The following is a 23398-nucleotide window of genomic DNA, read 5'->3' as shown; positions in this document are numbered from 1 at the left end:
TTTAGTGCACACTCAGAACTTTGGAGATATAAAGTGTTATTTAAGTGCCACCATGAAGTACCAGGAAAAGAAGATATTTTAAGAAAAGATAATTCAGGGAATATCATTTCAGTTTCTCATAAAGAAACAGTCTCTCTTGAAGTGGCTTTCCAAAGGTAAGTTATCAAGATAAGGGTCATACATCCAAACAAAACGCAGTGAGGAGCAGTACTATGGCTTGTCATAGCTCTTCAGTCAGCCTAGGAGATGTTCATTACCAGAGATAACGAAGTCTTAACTTGCCATAAACAAGTATTTAATGCTTTGTCAGTAGATTTCCCACCATTCAAATTAACTGTTTCTCTACTCTGTGTGAACAAGATTAAATATAAAAAATTAAAAACCACAGCAGCAACCAAATTCTATTGTTGCCAATAGAAATCCAGCCTGTAAAATTATTCCCCCCCATCTGTGTAAAGAACACTTAAGTAGTCCTTTCCTTGCCCACACTTATTCCTGACCTTCTTCTCACCGTACTACCACGCAACAGGGAGATGTGGCCAGATGTTCCACACTGACTCCCCATGTGTCAGGACCAAGGGGATGAAGGATGTTCAGCATTTCCCTGTCCACCAGCACCCAAGTGCTCGTGTCTGAGACACGCTCTGAAGTTTGAGGTAGAACACCACTCAATAGCTGCGTAGTTACAGGAGCTGCTTCTTTCAGAGGGGTGCAGATTCCCAGGTTCAACACCTGACAAGGGTGGAAACTGATGCCCAGATCCCTCTCAAGCTGATCCTGCACTGTTTACCCCAAACTTAAGCTCAAATTTGAGCACCTAAACTCAATGGTTGCTTGTGGCCTCACATAATAGAATTACAGAACAGTTTGGGTTGAAGGGACCTTCCCAGCTCCCCCAGTGCCACCCCTGCCATGAGCAGGGACATCTTCACCAGCTCAGGTTGCTCAGAGCCCCGTCCAGCCTGGCCTGGGATGTCTCCAGAGATGGTTCATCCACCACCTCTCTGCCCAACCTGGGCCAGGCTCTCGCCACCCTCAGGGCAACAATTTCTTCCTCATGTCCAGCCTCAATCTCCCCTCCTTTAGTTTAAAACCATTTTTTCCCCATTATTTTATATTCTCACGAGTCTGATATGCAATAGGTGAAATGAGCATGGGAACCTCTTCAGGAGGGTTAAAGGCTGAAGCTAAGTGACATTTCAAATGCACTGTTAGCAGAAAACCTCTGAAGACAGATCTTGTACCATTCTGGTCAGCTAAAGCCATGGCCAGGTCCTACATACTGAACAGCATCTTCAATAGACAAGAACTGGTCTCCTCCAACCTGGAGGCATTCACTTTCAGGTAAAGATCTGCCTGTAAGCAAAGGAAATACTCAATTTGAGCACAGAAGTCAAAGTCTTTTTACATGTGCAGCCCATTGGCACTAACAAACACCAACTTGGGCTACTGAGAAACCAATTAACTTCAGAGCACAAGATATACTGTTAGTAGCATTTGAAAGCTAGAGGAGATACAAGCAATAAGAAAAAAACTCACCAATACTTGCTAGCTATTTCTACCCTCTAATTAGAAATGAAAATACTGTGGCTTTGAGAAAATACAATTTCCTTACCCTTTGTCCTCCTTCCTTGTCCCAAACTATAAGATGCTCATGCTGACTCCAAATCAAAGAGCACATTTTTCTATGTGCTTTAGTGCCAAAGGTATCAGCACACATGGAAGGGACATAAAGGGGATGCCTATCACTGTGCTCACAGCCTGCTCTTTCTCGGCCCGTTTCTGAATTTAGTCCGGTTCCAGAGCAGACCTCAGCCTAAGAGCACATTGGAAGAACGAGAGTTGGGTTGTAGGTCCACAAAGCAGTGGTAGTGGCTACTTCAGTGTAAACCCAGGTCACTTCGGATCCAAGCATGTGCTCCTCCAACTACAAGGCTATTTTCCTAATGTTAGTGAGCAGAACTGGTTATTTTTCTCGTTAATTCCATTGCTTGGTACCATGGAGCTCAATGCTATTCAGCCACATCAAGCACCGAGAAATATTATTACAAGCAAGATCCTTCAAAGACTCATCAGGGAGATAAGTCAGCCCATCCAAGATGCCAAAAAACAACTTAAGCTTCCATCAGCTTGAATTTGAAGTGAACAGGTAGACGGGTGGAAACCAATAGTCAACTTTGGTCATCTCAAAGTTTGGCACCTATGTTCACCTCAGCTTGTATATTTAACACCCAACTAGACTTACAGGTTAGAGCATGAGAAGCTTGGGAAGTACTGTGAAAAGCAAAAAAAAAACACCAGTAAATTTAGGAGAAGACATAAGGCTACAGTTTTAAAGACAATAATTGTACATAACAACAGCCTGACTACCATACTGAGCAGTCAAAGCTTCGGGGAGCCTTGAGGGAGAGCTCTTCTGATGGGGACAGAAGCAGTTGAATTGACAGAAAACTCAAGATCGTTTTAACAGACACAGATCACCCACTGTGATTTATCTTCTCTGTTCCAAAACCCAACGTCCAGTCCTGCTGGCAGCACCATACCTTGCCTTCTGGCACCCACCAACACAATGCAGGCCTGGATAGAGGAGTCTAGAGGTGTTGCACAGCAAGTATTACAGGTCAGCACCTCTTTGTACGGTAACAGAAGGGAAAAAATTCTGAGCATAGAAGAGGATCTGGGCAGAGGTCCCTCATGCTCCAGTACTATAGAGATGGCATTAAAAAGGCAGCAAGGGCAGAGGAGGAACCCCTTGTATGGTGAACATCAGTTGAGCATCACAACTACTGTTTGTTTCTTCATTCTTTCCCATTTCTCATCCAGGATGAGGGCTGGGAATTCCCAGTGCCCTTGAGCAGTTTGAACTGCAGAAATTACCAACATGCTGCAGCCCTTACACAAATGATGGTCGAACAGTAAGAAAAACATTACTTCAAAAGCCCACTGTGAAGCACCAAGTAATACACCATAAACCACTACCTAGCAGCAAAAGCCCCAGATCTGTCTGCATCTCTCCTCCTCCCCAGCCCCAAAATTAAGGGGAATATAATAAAAACCCTTGCAGCAGGGTTATCCAACACACACATTCATGCTGGTGATTGCAGAGCTCGCATGCCAATGTCAGACTCGAGAAACGCCACTAACCTCTCACAGGAAACATCTCCGCAGCAAGGCACCCGTTTGGACAGGTCAGACGAACACACCGTGAGACTGACAGTAATTAGAGAGGCCAAGGAGCAAGCCTGGAGAACCCAGACTCTGCTACGACACTGATAAAAATACATTCAAAACAGTGAAGCCAGCCAACTCCAGCCTTCCATTTAAAGAACCACTAGATCAACACCAGGCTTGTTCCTTTAGATACAGACAGTAGGAGATGAAGTTTTTAAAAAGTCATTGAATCACACCCATTCTTAAAAATAAATCAACTATTAAAAGACACGCTGCTTTAGAGATACGTATTCCTCATTGTCCCAATTACAAAGTTGGCTGGACGCAGCTCTTTGAAAAATGAAACACGGCTGTTGTCATGCTGTTTCAGCAGGGTGGTGTGTCAGAGGAAGTTCTCCAGCAGACAATGTTCTTTCAGGGTCTGATTGTATATCTAAGGGAGGGCCACATGGCCCATGACCCCTGAAATGCATCCATTAAAGAAAATAGACTTGCAAGTACACAATCGCTTCCATTTGTCTTTTGTGCTATTGTGGTAGATTCAAGAATACTGGGCTATTTAAACAGGAATGATGTGGGGTCTGTGGAGGTCTGCGCAAGAGTGTGGCAAGTCTGAATTAAACCCTTCATGTTCTTATGGGAATTTTTTTTTTTAGGAGACTGTTTAAAGAGATAATCTTCCTTCCAAGACTGCATCTTCAGACAATATTATTAAGGCTGCCTAACTCTTCCCAGTACTGTTTTCAGTTGCTTATAAATTCACCAAGTCCTGGCTGTTCGAGATAGAAGTTTGCATGCTAGCCGGGTCTGCCTCGGGCAGAGTTATTTTGGAACATGCGAATTCAACTGCTTCTCAGAAAGCAGCATGGGAATAAACACATTGTTTTGTTCAATTTCTGGTGACTTCTTTTTTTTTAAAAGCCTTGGACCCATGATTTAGAACTGGGACTTTAATGAGCAGGGGATAGCTTTTTGTGTCAAATTTAATTTTTGTCATCACTGAAAATCTAGGCGAATTATAAGCCTTTTGAGGGGAGGTGAAAAAGCAACTAAATTACATATGCTCAACAACCCTTAGACTTTAGAATTTAAGACTAAAGGGTTTTGGCTTTACTGAATAAAATTGGAAGCAGGTATGGGGCAAGCAGGAGGTAATGAATAGGAGCCAATAAAAAAGAAAAGATAATATGCAACAGCAGGAGATATGTCAAGATAATTGGTGACTGAAGGAGATTCAAAACCTGGGTTTAAAGCCAGTAGGCCAGAGTAGCAGCTTGGGAAGGTCAAGGAGTTGTAATAAGGGATGGTGTCCAAACAGATGCGACAAGACCACCACAGAACATGCCTTTCTATATCATGGGCAGGTGCTCATTTCACCCATTCTTCTAGTCACAAGGGCTCAGTTGGCCAAAGTATGTTTTGTATAACTAGTGCAGCTCAACTGGAGAAGCACTTTACTGTTGAATGTTCTTGTTTTAAGGAGCAGAGGCTGCCCAGCAGCTCTGGAGACACAAACCTGCTGATGGACACCAGCACCAGAAGCACCAACACTTTCACAGTAGCAGGCAGGAATCAGTTTCTGCAAGTTTTTCTTATTTTTATGAGTGACAGAGTGTAAGTCAGTCTTTAATTATTCAGCCATAAAACATACAGTATTAGCTCCATTATTCTGTGCTTTTGTGGCCTGCCCGTTTTTAAACCCATTTGGCATGAATTTGAGCATTAGGCATTGTGCTCAAGGGAAACAGATTCGAAACAGTAGTGTTTGCTGAGCCTCATTCAACATTTGTATAACCTTATATCTGATTATTATTCAGTTTGCCTTTATGTTTTGGAACAGAGATGGAAATCATGAGATATGGTCACATCTTTTCCATGAAGTCAACAACGGACAATTCTATCACCATAGACGCAGACTGCTCCAAAGATTTCCAGCTCTAGCAAGAGGGGTTCTACACTGTACCAAGAGACAAATCAGTTGCACACTAGCCATATAGGGTGCAAAGATTATAAATACAAGTACCCAGTTAAGTGCCAGGCCATCTGATGTCTAGAACATCCCGATGAAGGGTGCATCTCCAGTCCTAAGCTCATATCAATAATGCATGCACAAGTTCCAGGCAGTCTACTATTACTTATGTGATAGAGGCTGTATGAAGAGTCATAACATGATTTCATCATCTTCCTTCGTTGTAGCTTCAAGCAAAGCCTGGTAACATTAACTGTGACATTCCATGCCTAAATGAAACTCTGGTAATGCAACTGCAGAAGCTTAATTGCAGTATTTGAGAATTTCACCATTTGCTGGTGAAAGTCAAGTATACCTTCTTCTGAATGATGACATACAAGATCTTTGTCACTGGTAGATTTACTGCTTTAAAGTAAAATCCCATTTCTTTCTGCAGAGACTGAGTTTCCTCAGTTTATTCAATCTCACTTTTGAGCTGAAGAGGAAAAATTTTGTCAAGTCTCTTATGGTTTGTTCGAAGTGTAAGCAACTAGAGGCACCCATTATGCAAACCTTGCCTTATGACCTTGGTAGCTCTTTCTTCCCCTTGCATGAGCCCATACTCTTCAGAAGGCCAATTTTCTATGCCTCTATCTTGTTTATCTAGACCTTGCCAACGTGCCATCCACATAGAAGTTTCTCATACCTTTTCCAGGGTACAATAAAAGCATATGATAGCATCTGAAAATGAGGCAGAAATGGATCAGTTACTCCACTTTACTGAATTAATGGCTTGCAGAAGGCTAATGAATCCTGTCAGAACAGAAGTCTCCCCCTAGATGTTACCCCTTACAGTTCAGTTTCACCATTTGCAAGTCCACAGCACTTGGCATCTGTTTACTGAGACTAAAAAAGCTTATTTACAATGGTATTGCTTTCATAAATTAGGTTTTTGGATCCCTGACCTAGGCAGTGTTCTCATTAGGAATTCTATAATCCTACTGTGCTTTAAACAACCACACTTTTAGCATAAAATAGGTTGAACAGTCATTCTCCCAAACTCTGCCAAGCCAACTGCTCGTTAATTGTCCCAGCTCAGACCCAAATATGTCAAACAACTTCAGCTTTTTCTGCTTGATCATCCCTGTAACTGCTGGGCACAGCAAAGCCCTTTTAAAAACCTGCCTTGTAAATTTAAAGGTAATAACAAGACTAGCAGAAAGGTAAAAAGGACACCCTCTGAACCTGAGGATATCGAGCTAGAGGGTATGTTGCATCCAGTTAAGATGATCTCTTGCCTTTCCAACCATTGTGAGCAGCTTGGAACTCTGCTCTTCACAGGCTTTTTCCGCAAGGTGTTTCTTCAGGAGACCCCAAAACCTTCTCTCAGCTGTGTTTTGTTTTAGCATAGCCTCATTAACCAGATTTGAGCTGCAGAGGTTTATAAATAGATGTTGTAAACTACGATATCACTACCTCTGTACCTGTGCAGTAAACTCTTAAATGCATGTTATTTTGTGGGACAGACAGAGCTCTTCTCCCTTGCTTTGTTTTGTGGAAGTGCACAGTTACCCATCTTAGCAACCAAGCCACAGGAAGTTCTCCGTCTTAAGAATAACTTCACTCACTTCCACTTTTTCTTACACAAACCAATGCCACCCTAACGAGTTGAGAAACTCGTCAGAAACAACACTGAGGGAGGTTCAGCTTCCAGCTCAGCCACACGCCCTTTCTGGTTTTACAGAAAGGAGACTTCAGCCAGCCCTTTGAAACCCAGAGAGGCTCTTGGGCTCACCCATCTGCTCTCAGGTCTTAAATAACCTGAATGTACCCCATTTTGATGAAGCAACAGGAACATGAAAGGGTCTCCACCAAAACAGCTTTCTTGCAAACAGCTTGTTTCCTCCAGCAAGCCAGTATCTTTAAACCCAATCACACAACTGTTTCTTTCACTTAGATCGTGGAGCGCATGGACAAGATTTCACAGGGGGATTGCACCCACTCCCTGTGTAGTTTGCTCCCCATATCATGTCAACTGTGCTACTTGTGAGCCAGTTTTGCTGCCCCACCATGTACCATCATTCATCGAGAGTTACACTAGCCAAGGGGAAAAAGTTTCAACTATACAGAATTAAGGAGTTTGTCAGAGTAAAAGTCTAATATAATCACTTTCCCTATATCAAGCATTATCTAATGAGATTGCAGAGTTCTGAACACTCAAGGGATGCCCTGCAACCCTTCCCTATGTCAAGGAACTAGGGAGATGAGGGCTAGTTAGAAATGGCTACATAATCCAATCTGGAAAGGACTCCAGTATTTGAGACTAGTGCTGGACAAACAAGCGTTTGATAGAACCATTTCTATTGGAAAAGACCCTAACAATCATTAAGTCCAACCATTAAACTAGCACTGCTAAGTCCACCACTAACCCATGTCCCTGGGAACCTCATGTCCCCGTCTGTCCAACCCTCCAGGGATGGTGACTCCAGCACTGCCCTGGGCAGCCTGTTCCAATGCCCCACAGCCCTTTGGGGAAGAAATTGTTCCCAGATCCAACCTCAACCTCCCCTGGCGCAACTTGAGGCCGTTTCCTCTGCTCCTGGTGCTTGTTCCTGGGGAGCAGAGCCCGACCCCCCTGGCTCCAAGCTCCTTTCAGGCAGTTCAGAGATCAGAAGGTCTCCCCTCAGCTCCTGTTCTCCAGCTGAACCCCCCAGGTCCCTCAGCCGCTCCCATCACACTTGTGCTCCAGCCCCTCACCAGCTCCGTTCCCTTCTCTCAACTCGCTCCAGCACCTCCAGGGTTTTCTTGTAGCCACAAAATGAGTGACTTCCAGATTTATGCCTGGATTCAACATCTGAGCAGATTCTTCACCAATCACTGTAGTACAAGGAAACTCCTTCAGCAGAGATGCTAGTTTGCTATTTCCCTTTGTGTGTCCCTTCCTTTAAAGTCTAGTAAAAGGCTTTGAGATCACCTCTCAAGCTTGGCTGTAGCTGGTTGTTAAAGAAAAGACACACGTGGTACCATTACATAAAACCTTACTTCCTTTAGGGGGAAAAGCAGCTAAGAGCACCTCCTCCCACATAGTTATTAGCGTACTTCAAATACCCAGGGCAGAGACTACAATAGATCTCAGAGTGACAAGATCTGGATGCACACAGTGCTGGAGGCTCAATCAACTTCGATTCTTCCAGGACTGTGACAGCTCACAGCTCACACAAGTCCAGGGGAACATTTCTGGGGATGAAGTACCTCATTCAGTCACAACAACAGCTTGCGAAGACTTTGACATTTATTTTTATTTCAGTTTGAAATAAAAGGCATCCCCAGGCTGAGCAAGCTGTCAGCTACAAGCCTCCGGCACACAAAGCAGCTATTTCATCTCCGCTGCACAGGGCATCGCTCCGCTGTTTTGTTATTACAAACTGACTTCTTAATTCCCTTATCTTGTGGCAGGTGGAGAAATGCCAGTGGGCTGGTGGGGTCTGAACAGCCTAACTTTCCTATTTCGAGGCGATATGCTCCTGCTTTTCAACAGAAGAATGGCTAATTAGCAGGGAAGTTATAACTGCAAGAACAGAGGAATCCAGAGATTAATAAACCAACAGCCTCTAGGATTAGTCCGAAGATCCTTTTGCACAAGCAGATACAGAAAAGTATCCATGTAAAAGGATGTTTGCATAGATTCGTAGCAGCTCTGGCAACTCAAATATCAGACTCCAGTCCAAGACCTTAGTACAAATAGATATGCTCATCAACACCAGAAGACCCAGAAGTGATGGTGGGAGGGAGCTGGTATCTCCCACCACTTCTGCCCCATGGACCAGCTGCAGTGCTCTGCCCCATTCCCAGGAGCAAACTGCAGCTCAAGCCATCAATGACAAATGGGGAAAAGGAAGTTTGGGGTCTGGAGCAACACTCTGGACAAACATTGGGAGAAAATTCATATGCCACAAGGAAAACCCAAGTGCTCCCTTATTTTACCTTTGGCTGGTGATTTAGCAAGATGACATAGCTATCTAGCTTGGAAAAACGTCCCAAGGACAGCTTCAGCAGACATACAGCTGTCCATCTGTCCCATCTAGGGCATGTTCCTCAGCATGCAATAAACCAGCCGTCTCAGTCAGACCCCTTTTGAACCACCACTGAACACAGGCAAATATATCAAAGCCTGAACCGCTCCCATCACAGTGGAGCTGGACCTGGAGCAAGAAGTAAACTGGTCTGACTACCCGACAAAAATAAGCACAGGCAAACTAGTAGACATGGGTTCAGACATCGTGTTAGAGCAATAACAAACATTTACATAACACTGCTGAAATCCTAATGAGATGCCCGATACAAACACTTGCACTTGAAAGAAATCTGGCATGCCAGAGTTACCACGAGATTAGGAAACAAGGCAGGGCTGAGGCAGAGTTGCCACACTAATGAGCCTGGCCACATACAAAGGAATCCAGGAAATCATCCAAGGAGTCATCTGGCCTCGCTGTCTGTGCAGGTGAAAGCCTTCAAACTCAAGAGTCAACAGGCTAATTGCCTGGAGAAACCAATTGTTTCAGTGCTAAAGCAACAGCTGGTGCATAAAGTTTAATGCCTTTCAATTATGAGTAATCTCAGAGCTGACACCAAGCTACAGCCTGTTTGTTGTAGACTTAAACCTTTTGTTTATCACCTTAATGCAAGACAAGAATGAGCCTGAACATCAGTTCACCTCTCTCAGAAGTAACTGCGTCATCTCTCCTAAAGGAATGCAGGACGAAGAGAGTTATTTGAAGAAATGCCAATATTTTAAACTACTGAAAGAATGTATTGATAGCAGAGATGTGGGATGGTGGTTCTTGTTCTTGAGATATCTTGGAGGATGCCATCAACCGCTTTCTTGATCTAACATGATCCAGAGAAAGAGGTAAAGCGGTGGGTTTGCTCATCATGGATGAGGGGTATCTGAATGGGATGTTCTCCTTTTGACACAGACACAACTGAACCCACACCTTCAGACAACCAAGAGCCCACGGTGTTTATCTCTAGGTCAAGGCAAGTAGTGTCACTACCATTCCTTTGTAGATTCATAGTAAGATTTAAGCTCTTACTCATCTAATATTTGGCTATTTTGTGTTCTGCATTAGCCAGAGCAGGAAGAATTTTTGAAGAGATAGCAGACCAGCAAAGCTACCTGTACCTATGGAAATTTTTCTATAACTTCCTGGCAATTCTTTCTCTCTATTCAGCACTGGTGAGACCACATCAGGAGTGCTTTATCTAGTCCCAGGCTCTCCAGCACAAGAGGCAAATTGAAGCAAAACCAACAGAACAAGACCAGAACAAACAAGGAGCCTACAGAATATGAGAAGAATGGGATGTTTCGGAACAGAGATGGAAATCATGAGATATGGTCACATCTTTTCCATAAAGTCAATGACAGACAATTCTATCACCATAGATGCAGACTGCTCCAAAGATTTCCGGCTCTAGCAAGAGGGGTTCTACACTGTACCAAAAGACAAATCAGTTGCACACTAGCCATATAGGGTGCAAAGATTATAAATACAAGTACCCAGTTAAGTGCCAGGCCATCTGATGTCTAGAACATTCCAATGAAGGGTGCATCTCCAGTCCTAAGCTCATATCAATAATGCATGCACAAGTTCCAGGCAGTCTACTATTACTTATGTGATAGAGGCTGTATGAAGAGTCATAGCATGATTTCATCTTCTTCCTTCATTGTAGCTTCAAGTAAAGCCTGGTAACACTAACTGTGACATTCCATGCCTAAATGAAACTCTGGTAATGCAACTGCAGAAGCTTAATTTGGGTTTGTTCAGCTTGGAGAAACATCGAAGGAGGTATCTCACTGCTGCAAACAGCCATCTAACGTAAGTCAACATAGAAAACAGACTTCAGAGGTGCACAGTTACAAATACTACCTGTAAAAATCTAAATTCCAACTCAGTCCTACTGTGTTTCCCCCCCCACATACACTTTCTTACTTAATGACAGTGGTTATGCACTGATTTGGATCTCAGGGAGGTGGAAATGTCTCCCATCCTTGGAATTACAGCTTAAGTGAACATCGGTCTTAGAAACCTGACTGAGCCTTAAAAGCCATAGAAACCTGACCTAGCTTGAAAAGCCACTGATCCTGAGGCAAGGGACAGGACCAGAGACCTCCAGGCACCTCTTCCAACCTGATTTATTCTACAATTCAAATTTTAAAGGTTTTTACCAATGCAAGACTCACAATCCTTTTGCTTAAGAAATTAGAGGCACTTTCCCTTCAGGACAGCAGCCACACAAGTAGAGTACAATTCCACTCCAGACTTCACCATCCTGCACAAATTAAGAATAATCACATCGCAAGAAGCGCTGGCTATTTCAGCCATTGTTGCTGCTGAAAGCACCAGTGAGTCATGTCACAGAATGAGACCAAACAACAGCCCCTTTCCCTGAAAGAAACTCAAAAACAAGCCTGGAAGCTTACCTGGAGTGACCTCAAGAGAGGTACTTCTATACAGAACAAGGCTACAGGGATGCTATTGTTGGGATTGTGTCTTTTGGTTAAAGGGTGGCCAAGGCAAAAGATCTCACACACTTACTCCCTTGGTGTGGGCACTACAGGAAAGCTGTCCTGAAGCGGGTAGCTCTTGGCCATGAACACCACGTTGCTTGCACATGCTGGGTGTCCTCTGGACGCTCTTAGCTATGCACATGCACAGCACACCACAAATCAGAGGGTTTAGATATGACCAGGACCACTACTGACTCACCGTTGTCCAACTCAAAACCCTAGTAACACATTGCAGAAGGGACCTGGTGACAGCATTCACAGAAAGGGGGAATTCAAGAGACCTACAGCAGAGCACTAGGTTATATTTGTCAGCCTGGATCAGCATGAGCTGCCCTTGGCAGTTCACAAGTACCTCGAGCCAAGGTGGATTGCAAAGACAGGCTGGATACCCAGCAGTGGCTTCCTAAAAATGACCAAAAAGCATTTGAACAGCTTCCCTTGTCGTATTGTATGGCTTTTCCCAGCCATACTAGCAAAACATTTACTTTCCTACTGCCATCATGACCGTGCTTTTTCCACCAAAAGTCCTCTGACTCACCTCAGGGCTTTTAACAAGCAAGAGAGATTATAACAGAGCCCCCAAACACTAATGAAAAACAGAAAGGTCTTTCAAAGAAAAACCTGCACCCAAGTTACTGTTTTCCTTTGAACTGTCTTTTTATGACCTGCATTTCACAGAGCCCACAGCCATCCAATTCAGCAGCGGTGACAAGGTGACAGTGTTTCCCCCCCACCAAACTGAAAAGATTTCAATTGATATTTCACAGCAGCAAGGGGAGATCTGGCCCCTGAAGATGTGTATGGTCACGCTGGGAGCATCACAGCTTCAGATCAAAGATCGCAAACAGCAGCCCGATTGTTGGCTGCTGCGAACACAGACATGAAACAGAAAAGTGTTAACCAAGGCTAGACTGTGGCTTGGTTTTTTGTCCTGAGGCCACACTCAGCTGGTCTCTTGGGCATTATTATTACAGCACCGCGGTTTGCAAACTGGATGCCAGCAAGAGCAGCTAGCTAGGACTAGCTAGAGGGTTTCTAGAGCTTACCTACCAGATCTAACAATCTAGAGGCATCAGGGGACATGGGCTCCCCAGCCAGGTGAAGCTTTAAGCACATCAGCTTAGTCCCTCCCCAGGTGGGAAAGGGACCAAGATATTTCTTCATTGTCACACAAGCCATTTAAAAAAGCAACAGCAGATGATACCTGCACCGAGACCAAGAGCTGTTCAAAAGCAAATCCTCTTCAGGCTCCAGCTATCACACATCCTTCAGACAGGGAGATGATGCGATGGGGGTTGTGAAACGCTGTGTCTCTGTTGTCAACGTGACCTCACCACATCCAAATGGGTATCAGATTCTATCTTTTCAGACTCACCATGGCTGCACAAAACTATCTTGGCAAGGAATGGGATACTGTCAGCACCTCCTGTCCCCAGCCTTCCCTCATGTGCCCTTCAGAGATAGGAAGCCATCTGCAACTGGTTTGAGAGGCTATTGAGCAGATATGTTCTCTGAACCAAGAGAGCCCAGCCCAATTCAAGTCCAGATTTGCATAAGTTAGTGAACAGTCAAGCATGCATAACAATTGTTAAATTCATCTTGACTCGGTTGCTCCTACACAGGGCAAGACACAGAGGTTGTTACCTGTAAGGTCCCATCAGAGCAATTGTTGTGACTGCACATCAGAGGCTTTTCTGCCAGAGAACAGGCACATCCAATGCAGTTGTCTACCAGAGGAGCAGCCAGAAAAGCCATCAGAGGATGGGAGAACTAGATTGTACCATTTTCAAGCAAAACTTCATCAGTCTGGGCTGGAATAGGAGGACAAGAGATTCAGTTGCAGTTTTGAAGCTTTAGGTGGATGTGTTGGTTTCAGCTGGGATAGAGAGAAGTTTCTTGCTATTAGCTGGTATAATGCTGCTTTTAGGATTTAGTATGAGAAAAGTGTTTATAGCACACTGATGTTTTAGTTGTTCCTAAAGAAAAAGAAGCCTCATGATCAAGGGAAAATAAACTAGGCTTTTTAAGTCACTAAATTAATTGGTAGTATCTGGGCTCCAGGCAGCTGTAGAGTTGGAGACCTTTTTAACCTTATGCGAAGACACATATTAGAATTTTTAAGCAGAGACAGCCCATGATGCTGGTTTCCATGGTCCTGGAAACCGAAACTGCACAGCTTCATCAGGCACCGGTAGGCAGAGGGAAGAAGAGCAGAAAGTCTCTAGAAACTTACTGATACCTCCTTGAGCCCCATGCTGGGCAGATGCACTTCACTACAGATAATCTGGTCTCTTCGTCTTGGTGAAGGTTGAGGAGGTGGCCATCAGTAGAAAGCCACCTGCTGCACTACTATTGTCAGGAAACTTCTTCCAGAGGATCAAACAGTTTGAAAATAATCACTGTTGGCTTAAGATAGGAAACAGAAGGACACACAACCATTAAGAAAAAAGAATAACTGTGTTTTCCTTCACTAAGTCCCTGGAGGGGTTTAAAAGGCATTTAGATGAGGTTCTCCAGGACATGGTTTAGTGCTGGAGTCAGGTTATGGTTGGACTTGATGGTACTGAGGGTCTCTTCCAACTGCAATGAGTCTAAGTCATCTCCCTTGCTTCATAGGTTGCGTGTTAGCTGCACTCTTTAGGTGACATTTCACCTGTTGGAGCAGAGCAAGAGCCTAAACACCTCCCACAAGGGCCATTCCCTCATCTAAAAGGAGGAAAGTGCTCTAGAGATCTGAAAACAAGGAAAAAAATGTCTGTGTATATATACATATTGTCATTCCCCAACCCAAGGAGAGCAAGCTTGAAGCTCATTGCAAGACGTACTTGCCAACAGCTTACACATAAGGAAGAGCAAAGAAGAAGGTGGGAGCAGCATCACATCAGTCACTTATATTTGCACCCGCTTTGGCCTAGGACTGCCTTGGCCAAGTGCACACAGGTGCTGACAGCACAAAGTTCTTGCCAACACCAGACCACTGCAAACTGGGAGCCTGTGCCCAGTTTGACTACTCCAACCACAACCTTGCAAAGTCACGCAGCACAGGAACCTGCCTCCCTTTTGTTTTATAACAGGAATGCTTGCCGTAATTGCACAGTATTAAGATTCCAACCACGATCAACATGAATCGACATCAACAACAAAACTGAAAAGCACGTATTTTTCAGCCTTCTCAGATTCAACAATTGCTCTCAGTTTACACGGCAATTATTCAAATCTCATTTGTCATGCTGAAAAGCAGCAAGAAAGAAGCAAGCTGGGTGCTCACTCTCCACACAAGGTGCAGAGCAGCTTCTCCCATCAGGATTTGAAACCCAGTTGACTCCGACATCCAATTTCAGAACAATTTCAATATGCTGCGATACTGCCTAATCTGTGCAGCACCATTAAGAGGAAGACACACGTTTATTTTCTCTTGAAGTTGGAATATTTATTTTATTCTATTGGATGAGTTTTGATATTCTTAGCAGGGAACCAGAGATAAACCACGTGCTGGGTGAGAGACCCGACGTTTCTACAAAGCATCTTTCATAAGGCAACGAGGCAGACGTTAAACAGGAAGCGTTTATTGACTTTATACTCACTTCATAAAACATTTACATGTTAAGAGGAGAAACAGGAGCTCTCAACAACCCAGCCTGGGTTTCAGTTAAAACAAAGATGAGTTCATGCATTGTTCTGGCATGCAAGTGACCTCAAATGCTGAGCAGTCTGAGCTTTAAAGTTGCAACATGCTGCTGGAAAAAGCGAGATAAACTGAGTTATCCCAGTCGGGGCTTCTTACTGCTCAGCCACTGAAGTGCAGTTATCTGCCATTATCCTTTCAATAACTTAAACAGGCATGGAAAAAGCCTGCACTATTATCGCAGTACTAAAGTGATAAGTAAATACTGCAAAATGAGGTGAACTGAGAAGCAGAAAGGCAGCACATCTGCCCGTTTGCAGCTTCCCAAGCTCCCATCACACCAGTTATCCTGCAACTTCAGGCTTTGTGCTGGGCAATAAAGACCAGAATTCATTGCAGGCATTTGCTCCACCATCCTGAGAGGACCAGCATCCTCCAGCCCCACATCAGTTGCCATCAAGCTCACGAGCATCAAGGAAGCAACAATTGAAACTGTTTTATAAAGAAGCCACATTAAGCACTTGCATGTGTCACTGGAGCAACTTCTTAGTTCAGAGCAGGTTCATGCAGGCTCAATTTTGGCTCATGACTCCAGAAAATCAGCACACATCGCAGCTCACACAAGGTCAGGGTGATGGGACAGATAAACCAGATCCAGCACCACGTTCCCCAGCTGCAAGAGCTGCAGGTCGCTCAGCTCTCAACCCTCTCATTCATCCATCCATCCATCCAACATGAAGTTATTAGGATACAGGAGCTGCGTTTCTCTGGCTGTGACAGATCTACCCATTTACTTGAGGCTTTTCAAAGACTTTTGAGGGAAGATAGAGCTTCTGTTTTCCTTGTGCCCTACAAGAACACCAGGAAGGCAATTTAAGCCATCCACCATGTAGTTTGGTATTGGATCAGCACTGTGTTTAACTGCCAGAACCTGAATCCTCAGCTGATATTGATCATTAAGTTATCACAGCCTTCAGCCTCCTTTTATATTACTGACTCCAATTTAAACCTACACTCTGGGTAGGAAAACCACCCTTTATCCTGCCCTCCTCAAAAATATGGATGCAATAACCTTGTGCTGCAAACTACAGGGATTTTTTTAATTTCCAATTATGAACACAGTCTTGCATTTTAAAGAAGATACCATGGAATGAACCAGGAATACAGAAGGCCTTGCCAGGTAAGTGGTTTTTGTTTGTTTGTTTTTAATTAACTGGACAAAGGAGATATTCCTTACTGGCATCAAGCTGTGCAACCCACTCCCAGTCTGGTGAGGAAGCGTGGAAATATCCAAACCTGATTAAAAGCATTTCCCATGAAATACGACATTCTAGGAAATACTTCAAATGCTCTTTCCTACCGCACAAATCGCATCCCTACCTCCTTCTGAGGTTGCTGACAGATGCCACATATCAGATGCCTCTTTGTTTCAATTAAATTAGGCAATGAGCTTGATTCGATTAGCGTGAGGAAGCGAGCAATCAAGATGTTCTCGCAGCAGGAGCGGTGGGTCCTGACCAGTCCTTCTGCTAACGGGCTTGGACGCACGTCGCATCGTCATCGTAGGAGCAAGAGCAGGACAGCACGAGTCCTGCCCGCAGAGCTACCATCGGAAAAGATGTTCCGCACACGCTGAGAAAGGATGTTGAAGACAGAATACCTATAGGCTATTTTAGATTGGTCTTACAGGCACCACTCGTAGCCACCATGTGTTATTAATATACCCCTCGCCTAGATGGATGCAGCCACAAGCCCTAACACACCCATGTCAACATGCATTACGTTTTTAAAGACACATTCATTTCTTCATAACCCAGTGCAGATTTCTGCATTTTGTTCTATTCATTAGCCGCGAATTGTTAAGGAAGAGTTCCTATAGTCAAACAGAGATAAAAAACCCCAATGCGTGACATCTGGAGGCTCTGGCCTTAATTCTGTTTATGGGAACGGCTGATGTCATTTTTTTGTTCTGGGAACATACATCCATTAGTTCCAACTGCACAGAACTTTTAGAAAGAGCCACACAGAGATCAGAAAACCCCAGAAGCAAGAATGACTCAGCCCCTTGCCAGGGCTTGGGGGAAATGCGGAGGGCTCTCTCCGAGCTCCAGCAGACCTTTCAAGCTGCTCTACCATAGAATTTACGCGACAGACTCAATTCCCAAAAGCACTACATCATCTTGTCTACGCACCAGGCATGTGGCTGGAGGCTCCCACACCCACATCACTTCCTCACCAAGGACCAACCCATACAGCACTGGTGCTGCTGAGATGCAATGCAAAGTCCCTCCATCCCTGCTCAGGAGGTTGGTGGGGGACAGCAGGTGCTGGTTGTAACAGCCTATGACACAGCAACCTTCCTTCCACAAAAAACATAACCCCCTCCTTGGGAACAACCCACTTCAAAAAATTAAGAGAGATCTGTGAACTCACTTCCCAGTGATAAACAGTAGGATGTGGCTTGTTATTCCCCCCCAAGAACCATCTATTTGAGGTCTCATGAGAACATCATCTGCCATTTTTACCCATACAGGCTATCGATACCCCTGACCAGAGCCTATCAAGTGTTTCTCACTATATCCTGCAAGGCAAAACATCCTGGCCCAGTTTCCCCCAAGCTGATGCCAAGAAACCACACATCAGTCCAAGGGATAATGCCAAAGAGGTTCAGCGAACATGACATAGCCCCAGGTACTGTTTCCACACGATGGCCTCTCCTGTCCTCTGTATTATGCAATTCTGTCCCCTGCCCAGACCAGGAAAAGCCTCTGACAGTCAGTTCTACATCTATATCAGCAAATTATGGAACTCTAGAAGGGCTTGGCAAAGCATCTCACTCCAACTCTTTCTGGGCAAGGTTTTAGCCAAGTTGTGTGTGGATGAAACCTCCAAGGCATTGTCTGACTAGGAATTATGTTTTGGATTGATCACCGGGATGAAGGGTCAGAAGCCCAATTGCATGCTAATGCAGGAAAGAAGGTTCATAGCACCCACCCTTGGTTCTGCCAAGGAAAGGCTCCTTCCCTAGGTTTGCAATCCATAAAGAAACAGAGGAGCCAGCTCCACTTCCCTCCCCTTGGCTGACAGGTCTTGGGGATTAAAGATTCCCACTTTACCAGAAATAATAGTTACAGAAGTATTGGAATAAGTAGTCACTGAATATAGTGGAACCCAAATGCCTTTGAGCTGTCTACTTCCATCAAATGCAGTTAAGATTGATTGGTGGGTTAAATAACCGAGGATTTGTGATTTGGCTTTTTGGGGGTGAGTGACAGTCATGAAAGCAGGAGTGGAACCTGCAGACAAGCAATGCAGAGGCCTTATCCCATCAAGAAGGCAAAGATTATTTTAAGGTCTGAGTTCCAGTCTGTATTTTAAAAGAAAACTCTTGCAGTAGGCTAGAGTTTAGCTAAGGTCACTCTCAAATACCATGCAACTGTGAAGTTCAGAGTTGAAAGCCACCCTTTGAACCAAGGCTTGTACAGGAAAGGGAGCCCAGCTGGGCATTTAATTAGAAGGTTCCCAACCACTAAATCCCCAAAGGGAGCTCCTCTGTCACAGCCAATTGACTCGTGAAAGGGAAATGTTTCCTCTGCTGCCCAGAGCCTCCCTTGGAGGTCCCCTGTGACTCCCACCCCCAGCTTGATCTGCAGGGACAGCACACAGCACCAGAAGAGACACTCGTTGGGATGGATCATCCATCACAGGAGATAACAGGGACCTTCAGATTTTGAACTGTAGCTCCTCTTCAGGGCAGGGAGACAATTTCACATTCTGGGTTAATTCCATATCTCATAGCTCTTCAGCAAATTAAATTATTGCTTTGAAGTTTAAACTGTGGGGAAGTTCAGTTTCATGTTTTCTCCTAGGGCCATGCAGAGCATTTATCGGCTCCTGGAAGGAAGAAGACAATCTTCTCCTCTATAGCCTCTCCCCAGTAGGAGTAGAAGATACATGGACAGAATGAGGTCCCCCAGGAAGGAGGGAAAGTGCCTCTTTTCACAGTAGTTATCCTTTAATCAAGTCCCAAGGAGCTGGTTTGCAGAACGTATCTGAACTCCAGAGAAAGACTGACAGGCAGGTGGGTGCAGCAGATAACTGAATTACACACTGTTTGATAACACACACCTGAGTCTCTTCCCAAAGATCAGTCCACCAGCTACAACACACCCTTTTAGAGAGGAGAGCACCCCACATCATCAGTGGCTTCAGGGTTGGGGACATTTTCCCAGACATCCAGTTGCATGCCTGGGAACACATTGAGCTCATCTCAGCTGTCCATATTCCAGACCTAATTCCTTAATTTAAAAAGGGACCAAACTTACAACACCCTTCATGTCTCCTACACACAAGTTCCCACCTGGTAGTTACCCACATCCCTCATTCTTTCTTCTCAGGAACAACCTGGTCCATTAAGATCAGTCAGAAGAAACATGGAGTACGCTAAGAGAAATCATCTCTGGAACAACAAGTCTCCCCACTGCCCCATTACCAGCATTTAAAGTTGGCATTGTAGCCAGAAGTAACAAGCAGAACTTAAAGTCTGCTCTCATAAATGAATGAAGGAATAACAATTGCACAGGGTCCATCCCTGCAGCTTCTTTGTGTCTCACACCATCTCCCAGGGCAGCTGTGCCAGCTTGCTCAGTGCAGCAGTACAGATGTTGCGGCCTCGTCCCTGCTGACAAAGGGACTTGCAGCTCCTTTCACGCTCAGCTTATTTCATCCCCTTCCAGCCCAGGCTCTCATTAGGAATTAAGTGAAATCCCTAGACACTGTAATTGCCTGGTTTCATACCCATATGCTTCGCTTCTCCTGGAGAGGAGAAAATGTTCCTGCATTAGCTCAAGTAGCTCATACATCACCCTGTCCACAAGCCTATGCTGCCACAGGAGGCAAAAGAACTTTCTCGGGTGTTTTTCTGGACAACAGCAAGGAAATTTCTTCCCAGGGACTATTGGTAGTAGCTGTCTTTCCTCCTGTCTCTTCTCCTGAAGAGCAGAGTTAGAGATGCCACCACTTACGGGAGAAGACACACAGCCTTTCATCACCTTGGCTTCCCCACTACCCAGGCGGTGGTGGTGTCTCTCTACCAATAGCTTTTTATTAGCTAGAAGTACAACTTAGTTATGGGACACATACTAAGTTCAGTTTTCTTTTAATAGCATCTTAATACTGGAAGACTTTTCAAGCAACATCCCTCCCTACATCAGCTATTGTATTCGATGGCAAAAGTTTATTCCTCAGCTCTATCCTTTTCATTGTTTTACATCATCCCACAGCTTTGCTTGTTCACCCTCTTTACAGCAAGACCTCTACAGTCATTGCCCCTGAACATTGCTTTTCTAAGGACAGGTACAAGAGACAAACAAAGACTCCTCAAGAACAGATTAAAAAACCAAAAAAAACAAATCCATTTCAAAAAAAATAAAAAACCAAATCCATTTAAAAAATTAAAAATCCACCAAAGACTAAAACCAGATGCCTTTTAACCAAGCCCTTCAACAGCTTTCCACTTCACTTACTTTACCAGCCCCACACAAAGCTCAGCCACTCACTGCATCACTTGCATTCTCTCCCTTCACTACAAATAACCTCGAAAAGACAAAAAAAAAAATTAACAAAAGACAAAATTCACAACTTACCTTGCTGGACAGATTGCCCATTCTCATTATTCAGGACCTCCTTTGACTCAGAATTCATCTTCCCAGGGCTCAGGGAATAGAGGACACAGCCCCCTCCTTCTTCTCCCTTTCTGCTGGCTCCTAGAGGGGTTACTCCATTCATCACCCCCACCACAAACCCTAGAGAAACAACTCCTCTCTACCACTAAAAAAAGAAAACAGGGCACACAATAAGAAGGTTAGGTTCTCTAATGAGGGTGGGCAGGAAGACAACCTCCCCGCCCACCCTAGCCTTTACCCTCAGCTATTTCCTATAAACTCATTTACACTTTGTGGTGGGGGATGCTCCTCTGCTCACTGAGTTAAAGCCCAGTGGTCCAGCAACCGAGGGTTGACCCACCTGGGTAGCTAAATATTTGTGTTGCCTCCAGACAGGGAGATGGGTCAACGAGGAACAGCTGGAGATGTCCAACTTGGTGATCCATTGTTGCAACAGTGGTGATCATTTAGCTCCTGCTTCCAGGAATCTTCCTGCTGTTTGAAAACACAGCTGGTGCTCGGGTGGGGTGGGATTGGAGGTGTTGCACAGGTGATGTTGGGCAGCCTGATGAGGAAACTTGGTTTACTTCACAGAATAACAGAATGTCAGGGATTGGAAGGGACCTGGAAAGCTCATCCAGTGCAATCCCCCCATGGAGCAGGAACACCCAGCTGAGGTTCCACAGGAAGGTGTCCAGGCGGGTTTGAATGTCTGCACAGAAGGAGACTCCACAACCTCCCTGGGCAGCCTGGGCCAGGCTCTGACACCCTCACCATGAACAAGTTTCTTCTCAAATTTAAGTGGAACCTCTTGTGTTCCCATTTGCACCCATTGCCCCTTGTCCTATCATTGGTTGTCACCGAGAAGAGCCTGGCTCCATCCTCCTGACACTCACCCTTTATATATCTGTAAACATGAATGAGTCCCCCCTCAGTGTCCTCTTCTCCAGCTCCAGAGCCCCAGCTCCCTCAGCCTTTCCTCACACGGGAGATGCTCCACTCCCTTCAGCATCTTGGTGGCTGCGCTGGACTCTCTCCAGCAGTTCCCTGTCCTTCTGGAACTGAGGGGCCACAACTGGACACAATATTCCAGCTGTGGTCTCCCCAGGGCAGAGCAGAGGGGCAGGAGAACCTCTCTGACCTACTGACCACCCCCTTCTAACCCACCCCAGGTACCATTGGCCTTCCTGGCCACAAGGGCCCAGTGCTGGCTCATGCTCACCCTGCTGTCCCCAGGACCCCCAGGTCCCTTTCCCCTACACTGCTCTCTAATAGCTCATTCCCCAACTTATACTGGAACCTGGGGTTGTTCCTGCCCAAATTCAAGACTCTACACTTGCCCTTGTTCTATTTCATTAAATTTCTCCCCGCCCAACTCTCCAGCCTGTCCAGGTCTCTGATGGCAGCACAGCTTCCAGTGTCACCACTGCTTCCAGCTTGGTGTCATCAGCAAACTTGCTGACAGTCACTCTATTCCCTCATACAAATTGTTGATGAATATATTGAATAATATAGGCCCCAGTACTGACCCCTGAGGCACTGCACTAGATACAGCCCTCAACTGGGGACAGGGAAGGGCTCTTCCCCAAAAGTTGCTCCCAGTAGCATTCCATAGGGATTGGAGAGGCTTACAGAAGCTGCAGCGAGTGATAAGTAATGTGAAAGTTCTCCAAAAGAATTGAGATTTGTGTTTGTGAGATGTTTTGGGGACGGCCTGATAGGAGAGCTTAGATCATATGGCTGAGTTTGCTTTTGGTTCTTACTCAGTTCCCTGCTTTTTCAGTGTTATTCCTGTGATGTGTTTTTGTGGGTTATAACTAGGGTTCCTCATACAACCCCACACTCCTGATACTTCTCCAGAACAACTGCTTGTCCCGGTATCAGAGCACTTTTCTTTATACGTTATCTCACAATGCTGGGCTCCTGATAGCGAAGATGGGAAATGCCAGGGAACCATCTGAAAAAAATAAAATCAACTGCTCAGTATCGTTCCAAACTTCTCATCTCAGACAGGGGCTTTAATCCCAGTTTCTGAGGAGAGACAAAAAATATACACCCAAGCACTCACTCAAGTGACAGTAAATGACACACTATCTCATTCTTTTGTATTAAATGACCTAGGGCTGTGTCATGCAGCCCTCCTGTTACCAGGTGTAAGTGTTCATCACTTACTGCTTATGTTGGGTCTGAAAAATCATCTAAAAACTTCATTAAAGTCGCAAAGTTGTGAGCTTTACCACAACTATATTTTCTTCTGTCTCTTCACTTTGATTTGCTCAACTACAGATATTAGGGGTTCCTCCTCTCATCGGAGTCTTTCAGAAGAAGGGAAATTGTTTGCTATTTCTTTGTATCCCCCATTCTCGGTGCGAAGCTTTTGGTCGTATTTAAAGCCCATCATTCAAATTTTGCTCTGAAGATGA

At 44.8% G+C, this 23398-nt stretch overlaps 1 protein-coding gene across 2 annotated transcripts in view; it reads right to left on the bottom strand.

Moving 5' to 3' along the window:
- The window catches only part of SLC4A11 (solute carrier family 4 member 11), a 142862-nt gene extending 121826 nt beyond the window's left edge, over nt 1-21036 (bottom strand). The window contains exon 1 of one of the 2 annotated variants that reach the window (XM_071808439.1): nt 20958-21036. In XM_071808439.1, the coding sequence (XP_071664540.1) occupies nt 20958-21015 (58 nt within the window). In that variant the 5' untranslated portion in view covers nt 21016-21036. Of the gene's footprint in view, nt 1-3144; nt 3267-20957 lie in introns of those variants that run through there. The other variant, XM_065836673.2, reaches the window with a different exon arrangement.
- Between the last annotated feature and the right edge of the window lie 2362 nt (nt 21037-23398).

The sequence above is a fragment of the Patagioenas fasciata genome, chromosome 4 (genome assembly GCF_037038585.1).
Source record: "Patagioenas fasciata isolate bPatFas1 chromosome 4, bPatFas1.hap1, whole genome shotgun sequence".
Taxonomy (NCBI): Eukaryota; Metazoa; Chordata; class Aves; order Columbiformes; family Columbidae; genus Patagioenas; species Patagioenas fasciata.
The sequence above is the reverse complement of the archived record's forward strand: the minus strand, read 5'-3'. Positions and strand labels throughout refer to the sequence as shown.